The 9,804-nt window shown below is 42.3% G+C and overlaps 1 protein-coding gene across 10 annotated transcripts in view; it reads left to right on the forward strand.

Moving 5' to 3' along the window:
- Positions 1-9,804, forward strand: part of NSD1 (nuclear receptor binding SET domain protein 1) — a 148,595-nt gene that overhangs the window by 131,321 nt on the left and 7,470 nt on the right. For all 10 annotated transcript variants that reach the window (XM_036315183.1, XM_036315188.1, XM_036315185.1 and 7 more), the window contains 3 exons: positions 417-558; positions 5,448-5,554; positions 7,189-7,393. In XM_036315183.1, coding sequence (XP_036171076.1) covers positions 417-558; positions 5,448-5,554; positions 7,189-7,393 — 454 coding nt within the window. The remainder of the gene's footprint in view (positions 1-416; positions 559-5,447; positions 5,555-7,188; positions 7,394-9,804) is intronic.

The raw sequence follows: 9,804 nt of genomic DNA on the forward strand, positions 1-9,804 counted from the left end.
AACAGGCTTATTATAGCACAGATTGCTGGGCCTCACCTCATAGTTTCTACAAATTCCCAGATAGTTATGCTGATCCAACAAGTACACTTTAAGAATCACTCTTCTGAAGGCTGGAATGGCTCTGGGTGAGCATCAACCTGTGAACCAGGAGGTCAGGGTTTGATTCCCGGTCAGGGCACATGCCTGGGTTGCAGGCTCCATCCCCAGTAGGGGGCATGCTGGAGGCAGTTGATCAGTGAGTCTCTCTCATCATTGATGTTTCTATCTCTCCTCCCTCTCCCTTCCTCTCTGAAATCAATAAAAATATATGTATTTTAAAAAAGAATCACCCTTCTGGGAGATTCAAACTATGCATAGGAACCTCTAGTATGTTAAAATTCTCAGAAAGTAATGAGCAGTATCCGTTGGAATTCTAGGATCGGATCATTGATGCTGGTCCCAAAGGAAACTATGCTCGGTTCATGAATCACTGCTGCCAGCCCAACTGTGAAACACAGAAGTGGTCTGTGAATGGAGACACCCGTGTTGGCCTTTTTGCCCTGAGTGACATTAAAGCAGGTAAGAATCACCTAAGAATTATGGAGCTTAGAACGGAATTTCAGGTTTTATTATCTTAAAATCCCATATGTCCTATGATCTAAAATGAGGTTTGCAAACTCCTGAGGATATATGTAAAAGATTTTCCAGGTGGTACTTGGCATGGATTTTTTTTGTTGGTGGGGGTATGATAAAATATACATAACATAGAATTTACCATTTTTAAGTGGCATTAAATCCATTGACACTGTTGTACAATCATCACCACCATCCATCTTCATAACTCGTCATTTTCTCCAAGTGAAATTCTGTACCCATTAAACATTAACTCTCCATTCTCCCCTCCCCTAGCAACCACCATTTCCACTTTCTGTCTCTGGATTTGACTGCTATATAATAACCTCATATAAGGGGAATTATATAGGATTTGTTCTTTTTTTGTAACTGACTCATTTCATTTTACATAGTGTCTTCAAGCTTTGTGTATGAATGATTTTAAAAGCATAAATTTCCAAACCTTTTATATGAAAACTAGAGGCTCAATGCATGAAATTCATGCAAGAGTAGGCCTTCCTTCCCCCGGCTGCTGGCACCAGCTTCCCTCTGGCACCTGGGACCCAGGCTTTCCTCCATCCACCAGCAGGCACCCGGGACCTGGGCTTCCCTTGCAGCCCCAACTTTGTCCAGAAGGTCGTCCAGCCTAATTAGCATATTACACTTTTATTATTAATTATTATAGATTGGTCTGCCTTAGAAAGCACCAGCAATCCATGGCTCCTTTCTTACCACCCCTTTCACAGTCGTCCCCATCCCCGTACCGTGCCCCCGCAAAAAAACCCAAAAACCAAATATGCTTTTCTCTATAATTTAAATACACTGCCTAGGAGTTGTTTTGGCTTTTCAGAATTTTAAAGGTTCTGACAAGTTTCATATTTCAAAAACTCAGCCATTAGTTCTTTTCTCCTGTGTTGCACACTTAAAGTATTAACTGAGGAAGGTAACAAACTCAATTGTCACTGTGCACTGTGCTCTGCTCTGTGATGCTGCTTTTTAAAATGATGACTTGTATCAAGTTTTTTGAATAGATGGCTTCAGAATAAATTGGATAAATTGCTACTTTGTAACTGGAATTATAAAGTGAATACGATAACAGCTACCATTTTTCAGATGCCAGATACTGTTCCAAGCATGTTACCTAATATAATCTTTGCAAAGGTGCTATAAAGTATGTGGTATCATACCTATGTTACTTGGATTTTTGGGTTTCACTCCTCTCTCATTCTTTTCTTCATTTTTCTCTCTAACCACCCCAGGATGGGGGAGGGTGGGTGTGGTTCCTCTGTATTAATTACTCAGAGGTTACTCAGTTATATGACTTTAGTTCTTATATCTGACCTGACTGCTTTCTCTACCACCTTTGTACTCAGAACTTTAGTCTCCATGGGGATGGTTTCCTCTGCCATATCTAGCTACAAATTTCCTCTTCTCTCTTCTCCTGTATCAGCCCAGGTAGCGTGTTTGGCAATTCATAGATTTTCTTGTCCTCACTTAACTTCCAGTCTGTATGGGTGTGATGGGAAAATGAGACAGAATGTGCTCAGTGCCATGCAGAGTGCCTGTAGGAACTGCAGCCTTGGCAAATGGAATTAGAATTTTTCAGCCTACTCTTCTCCTTACTCATCCAACTTCTTGAGCTCTTCACATACCTTTTATTTTCTGCCTCCCATGTGTGTGATATACTCCCTTTGCCATCCCCAATGAGTTCAGACCTCTCAAGGACTATTGTATGTTGGACTCTTCTAGAATGTTATAAACTTTCCTTTATGTGCACTGATACATTCTGATTTATCCACTTACGTGCTTATGTTCACACAGTGGATGCTGAATGAGCAGATTATTTCAAGGATTTTGCTTATCTTATACTTATGTATAAGCGTTGAGTTGCATTATAAGCACATAAAATTTATGAAAATTGAGTTATATACTTTTAAATCATTTAATAAGAATAGTGTGATAGAATTACCCATTATTTAGTCCAGTAAATTCACAGTGGGTGTGAGAGGGGAAACATGACTCTGTTGATACCTTGGTCAGTCTCAGTTCCTGCAGGTTCCTTGCATTGTGAGGCTTTCACCAGGCTATGAGTGGTTTTAGTATTCAGACCATTTTGTACCCCTAAATATAAGCTAGCTGCTTAAAAAGCTAGCTGCAAATAAATAATCTATTTCTAATATTAAATGAAAAACTGTATTGATTAGACTGACTGGTAGATGAGTCAGTCTGCAATGTGAAATTTAAGATTTGAGAATTTTGACTGAATGATGGTCATCTAAGCCATTACCCCTGCCCAGAGACAACCTCTTGGTATCCTATCTAATAAAAGAGAAACATGGTAATTAGCCGTACCTCCGCTACCCTTCCCATTGGCTAATCAGGGTGATATGCAAATTAACTTCCAGCCAAGATGGCGGCTGGCAGCCAGGCAGCTTGAAGCGAACATGAGGCTTGCTTGCTTCAGTGACGGAGGACTCCAACGTTCCCCGCCTGCCTTGCCGGCCTCTGAGCTTGCAGTTTGAAACATTGTTACAAATATAGAAGCTAAACAAAACCCCAGAAACCTGCTTTCAGCCAGCCGGGATCTCAGAGCTGGAGTTGAAACAGTGTTTCGATTATAGAGCCCAAACAAACCAGATACCTGCTTTCAGCAGCAGAGGCCTCAGAGCTGGAGCCAAGCCTCAGAGCTAAAGCTGACCCAGAATAAAAAAGAAAAAAGAAAAAAAGGAGCAGTTGGGAGCTTCAGTCACCTGCCAGCCTGAAAACAGCCCTCAGCCCCTCACCCAGACTGGCCAGGCACCCCAGTGGGGACCCCCACCCGGAAGGGTGTGTGACCAGCTACAAACAGCCATCATCCCCTCATCCAGGCTGGCCAGGCACCCCAGTGGGGACCCCCACCATGATCCAGGACACCCTCCAGGGCAAACCAGCCGGCCCCCACACGTGCACCAGGCCTCTATGCTATATAGTAAAAGGGTAATATGCCTCCCAGCACCGGGATCAGCAGAGCTGCGAGGCCTCCCAGCACTGGGATCAGCGTGACAGGGGGCAGCGCCCAAACCCCCTGATCGCCCTGTGGCTCTGTGTGACGGGGTGGGGCCACAACCTCCCTATCCGCCCTGCTCTGTTCGTGATAGGGGAAGGCACCCCAACCCCCTGATTGGCCCTGCTCTGTGCCTGATGGGGGGAGCTCCCCAACCCCCTGATCGCCCTGTGGCTCTGTGTGTGAGAGGGTGCGGCGCCCCAACCCCCCCCCCCCCCCCCCCCACGGGCCCTGCTCTGTGTGTGACAGTGTAGAGCCATAATCTCCCCATCGGCCCTGCCCTGAGTGTGACAGGGTGCGGCGCCCCAACCCCCTGATCCCCCCTGCTCTGTGTGTGACAGGGGGCGGTGCCCCAACTCCCCTATCGGCCCTACTCTGTGAGTGACAGGGGAGCTCCTCAACCCCCTGATCTGCCCTGCTCTGTGCATGACAGGGGGAGCTCCCCAACCCCCTGATCGACCCTGCTCTGTGCATGACAGGGTACGGTGCCGCAACCTCCCCATCGACCCTGCCTTGAGTGTGACAGGGGGCAGTGCCCCAACCCCCCAATCGGCCCTACCCTGAGCATGACTGAGGGTGGCATTGCAACCTCCCGATCCGCCCTGCTCTGTGCATGACGGGGCGGCGCCCCAACTCCCCAATCGGCCCTGCTCTGAGCCCGACCAGGGGCTGCACCTAAGGATTGGGCCTGCCCTCTGCCACCCGGGAGCAGGCCTAAGCCAGCAGGGCGTTATCTCACGAGCGGTCCCAGACTGGGAGAGGGCACAGGCCGGGCTGAGGGCCCCCCTCCTCCCCCCCGAGTGCACAAATTTTTGTGCACTGGGCCTCTAGTACATATATAAAATTCTTGTATTTGTTAGGCCTTTGCTAATGTGTTTGGAGTTTGGGTGTGTTTTATTTGCTTTCTTGGTTTTGATGACATGCACAACAGAAAGGAGCCTTTTCCTACCTTAAAATCTATTTGTACATCTCTTTTTAAAGGTTTACAAATTATTGCTATGTGTATTATGTGATATTCTCTCAACAAGCCTGTGTGAGGTTGCTATTTCTCCATTTAATGGATATACTCAGGGCCCAAATCACTCAGATCATGGTGTAAGTGGGTTGTAAAGCCAGGACTTTAGGTCTGTGGTCTAGAGTTCTCTCATATTGTTCTATACTGAGATGTCTTTCCCTTGAGTGCTGCCAGGTGCTTACCTTGGCACAAACAGGTTTTCTTCATACCTGCATTCTCAATGCCTGGCACATCAATGTAAGTTGTTGTCTGTTTGTTTTTGGTAATAAATTAATATACTAGTATTTTGGAACTGAATGGTTAGAAAACAAATTTAAAAAACCAACTTCTATAGTATAAGTTAGTTTAAATATTACTTGTTAAGCCATTTAAGTTTTTCTCTTATTAAGTTGTATTAGATGATTAATAATGTTACAGGATTAGAATTTATTAATATTTTATTAATATAGTGGGATTTGTAGTTAATTTTTAATGTATTTTTATTGATTTCAGAGAGGATAGGAGAGGGATAGAGAGATAGAAACATCAATGATGAGAGAGCATCGTTGATCAGCTGCACACACCCACCCCCACTGGGGATCGAGCCCACAACCCAGGCATGTGCCTGACTAGGAATCAAACCATGACGTCTTGGTTCATAAGTTGACACTCAACCACTGAGCCTCAGCAGCTGGGCTAATTTTTTATTCTTTTAAAAATTAATAATTTCTCTTAGAAGTCAATATACTTTTTGTAATTAATACAGAAATAACATAATTCATACCATAGATATTAATCTTTTCATGGTCTCTTATGCAGGCACTGAACTTACCTTCAACTACAACCTAGAATGTCTTGGGAATGGAAAGACTGTTTGCAAATGTGGAGCCCCAAACTGCAGCGGCTTTTTGGGTGTAAGGCCAAAGGTACCTTCTAAACATTTGCATCGGGAATAGTGTTGTGGTCCTCCCGCCCTACCCACAGCAGGGCTGAGTCTTTATTTTAAGATGTCTCATTGAAATAATAACAGAGAATAGTTGTCATGGTCAATGGCAATTTGCTAAGTAAGCATTCTGATGATCAGTTTGGTGACACAGGAGAGCATCTTTGAGTATTGTAGGAGTGTTTTAAACAGTCTGACTTATAACTAGGGATGCCTTTTTAACTAAGAAGCCTATAAATGGGAATCTTTAAGTGGGTTATTTGCCACATTTTTATTGGTCTCAGCTGATCTTACTCATATTTCCTAATAAGCTACTTATATTATATACTGTCAGTAAACATAGATCCTTAATCTTATCATTGTAACAAAGTATAAACATTGTTGTGAGTTCCTAGTATTTTATATGTGCTCTTTAACTGAATTATAATTCTATAACTGTTAAGAATTATCTATAAGTCCACAACCTACTTTTCTTAAATATTATTAAAAAACTCTCCTTGCTGTTACATAGTCTTTTCAATCAACATTTTTTGTGACTGTTAAATTTTTTATATAATGGGTGGACCATAATAGTTGAACATCTGGATACTTCTAGATATCTCTCTCATAAGTAACAGCACACTGAAAATTTATGTTTAATTTTGATACATAGTAGATTATACAGTAACTCTAGTTGGGTATTTCCATGATGGATTTTGGATTATGAAGTCAATATTAAGAACTAAAAAAATTCAAATTAGTATAGAAACCCATAACTAAAGAGAATAATCTGTTTGAGCAGTTACACATGAAGATAAAGAGTATCCAGTAATTATTTTATTAAGGAGAATTATTTTTATATTATGTTGGATTTTGTTTAGTTGGTTTGGTTAAATGGTCTTGTTCCTTCACATCCCAGTGAATTAAAATTAAAATATAACTGAATTAACCCAAATTTAATGATGTTACATGCACTGGGAATGATAGTTTCTGCATCCTTAAGGTCAAGGTAGCATTTCACACATGAATCAATAATAGAGAAATTCAAGAGCAGAAGCTTATGAAAACCACCAGGTGTGATGACCAAAAATGGGAGCACAGAGACCTGCTGTGCTAAGATCTGTCTTGAGTGGCGGACATAATTTGACTTAAATAAAAAATGCATAGCTTGTTGAGGCCAAAGACCATGAACTAGATTTTTTGTGTCTTCCAAGCACATGGCTCATACTAAGTACTCAGGGAAGGTTTGTTGAATAAACTAAGAAATGTGTATGCACACACAAACACACAAAGAAGTCTTCCTTAGTTATGAAATTAATCTAAAAATAAAACTTAGAAAAAGGTGACCTTTAACACCAGCCTGTGTGTCAACAAAAAGAACGTATCTCTTTAATTTCATTCAGGTAGCAGGGGTAGTTGGTACAAAAGTTAATTAATACAACCACTTACTAGGTACCTTACTATAACACTGTGATGTGTTAGGTGCCTTTTCTGCATTTTCTCTTACATATACAACAGTCTATAAGGACTGTCTCTTCCCAGAGGAGAGACTGAGGCTCAGAGAGAATAGTTAACCTGGTCAAGATCATACAACTAATGTGTTGACAGAATGCTGACTGCTCAATATCTGACCTCTAGAATCAACCCATTGCCACGGAAGAAAAGTCAAAGAAATTCAAGAAGAAGCAACAGGGGAAGCGAAGGAGCCAGGGTGAAATCACAAAGGAGCGAGAGGATGAGTGTTTCAGCTGTGGGGATGCTGGCCAGCTCGTCTCCTGTAAGAAGCCAGGCTGCCCAAAAGTTTACCATGCAGACTGTCTCAATCTAACCAAGCGACCGGCAGGTTGGTGCCAAAATCTGTTTAGAATGTTCCTTGTTCTCAGCCAGAATTCTCAAAGCCCTTCGGTCTTCCCATGCATCCCATGCATAGTATTGAGGGGATTTGGGTCCATGTTCTTACTCTTGGAGTAAATAACAAAGGCTTAGAACCCTATGTTGTAGAGAAGGGAACAGAAATTCACTTGCTATGTATCAAGTGTTTTATTTTATTTATATTTCTGTTATGTTATTTTATCCTAACAACCCATAAAGATGAGACCTTTTCACCTTCCCATGATATAGATAAGGAAACTCAGAATCAAGTTTGGTGAGATGATTTATCTCATTAGAACATATAGATGTAGGAGCTGGATTGAAAGCCAGGTTTTCTAACTGAACCGCATCCAGCACAGCCAGTGGTGAACCTGAGGAGGGCGGTGAAGGATTAAAGAAAACAGACAAGAGAATATAGTTGGGGCCAGGTGGATCACTGCGCCTGGATGAGGACAGTGACACAACCTGTAAGCCAAATCTTTATTTTATAGTCAGATCACAGAAAGCAAAACAAGGGAGTAGTCAAGATGTTTACAATGTTCTTGTGAGTTCCAAATCTACTTCTTTCCTGTTGTTGCAATTCTTTGAACTCTATCAAGCTTTGTTTTGGCAGCACTTGCTGCACCTCCCCCAGCCCACATCCCTCAGCTACAGTAGGGATGTCAGTAGGACTACAGTTTTGGACTATAAGGTTAAGCTTATATACAACCATAGCCTTTGGTTATAATTGTGCTGGGAGGGCTTTGCCCTCCAAGCTGGGACTTATATGTGGCTTTGCCACAAGAGGACTGTGCCCTCTCGTCAGTCCGAGGCTTGAACCTGTCCAAACGCTGCAGCCGCTCTCCACATCTGACCTCAAGTTTACTAAAACATATTCCGTCTAAAGAAAGAGCAGTTGAGACAGAGTGGAGCTTCAGATCATTCTAATCAGTGAGGTGTGGACTGACACCCTTTTAGACCTCATTACCACACTTCCCTCTGAAGGAGATGCAGATGTGTAAGTTAGATGAGAAAACTGCTTATGCAGATGTGGTACCCGGAAATTTGTGGTTGGAGAAGCCCACTAACCTTTGGGTGGTGATTTGGAATTAGCGGATTTTAGGGATTTGGACCTGCCATCTATTTTAAATTACAAAGATAAGAAACCAGTGGAAAGCCATTCTAGGTGAGAAGATTATACATCACTAGTGGCCTGTTTCCTGGAATTGCAGAAAGAACAACTATGGGGTGGGAGTGAGAGGAGTTTGTCCTTCAATATGTGGTTGCTAGGATACTGAAATAATAGAAAATGAGATAGTCTGGGGGCAGGCCATAACATTGACCTAACACTTCCAGGAAGTGGAAATGGGAAATTGTTTCAGAATCAATTACTCATGGCCAGAGCTGGCACAGGCTGTGATAGAACTGATCTGGCCTATGAGCCAGGAGCAAAGTCTAGCCAGCATAGTTTATTGGGAAGGAGCTGGGGAAGAAACACTGTCCATGACAGAGACTCTCAGCTATCATGGAGACAAATACACCTGAGGTTAGCTTTGGGTCTTTTCCATTGATTCTGTGTAGACAACACAGATAAAGTTTGTGCTACTTTCAAGACTTAAAATTGAGCAAAGGTAAGTCTGCTTTCTTTTTTTTCTTTTTTTCCCCACATTTGTATATCTGCTCCCACTTCCTACTAATAACCAAATAAGCAGGAGTTTAAATAGCTGAAATGTCCCCCTTAGAGTTGAATATTTTTTATTTTAAAATATATTTTTTTGCCAAAACCGGTTTGGCTCAGTGGATAGAGCGTCAGCCTGTGGACTGAGGGGTCCCAGGTTCGATTCCGGTCAAGGGCATGTACCTGGGTTGTGGGCACATCCCCGGTGGGAGATGTGCAGGAGGCAGCTGATCAGTTTCTCTCTCATCGATGTTTCTAACTCTCTATCTCTCTCCCTTCCTCTCTGTAAAAAATCAATAAAATATATATTTAAAAATACATATATATATATATATTGACTTCAGAGAGGAAGGGGGAGAGAAAGAGATAGAAACATCAATGATGAGAATCATTGATCTGCTGCCTCCTGCACACCCCTCACTGGGGATTGAGCCAGAATGTACCCTGACTGGGAATCAAACCTTGACCTCCTAGTTCATAGGTCGACACTCAATCACTGAGCCAGGCTGGTTGTGCTAGAGTAGAATATTTAAAGGCTGTATAGGACAAAAGGAGTTTGCAAAATATGAAAGTAATATCCTCATATTTTATCCAAGATAAGCATGTCAAACTCAAAGGCTAACACAGACCAAATAAACAAGGTTTAAGTTTATGTGGGCCGCAAAAAAACAAAAGCTTCAGTTTTCATAGAAACGTAGGTTTATTTCAATAGAAACATGCTGAAT

The sequence above is a fragment of the Myotis myotis genome, unplaced genomic scaffold, assembly GCF_014108235.1.
Source record: "Myotis myotis isolate mMyoMyo1 unplaced genomic scaffold, mMyoMyo1.p scaffold_m19_p_6, whole genome shotgun sequence".
Taxonomy (NCBI): Eukaryota; Metazoa; Chordata; class Mammalia; order Chiroptera; family Vespertilionidae; genus Myotis; species Myotis myotis.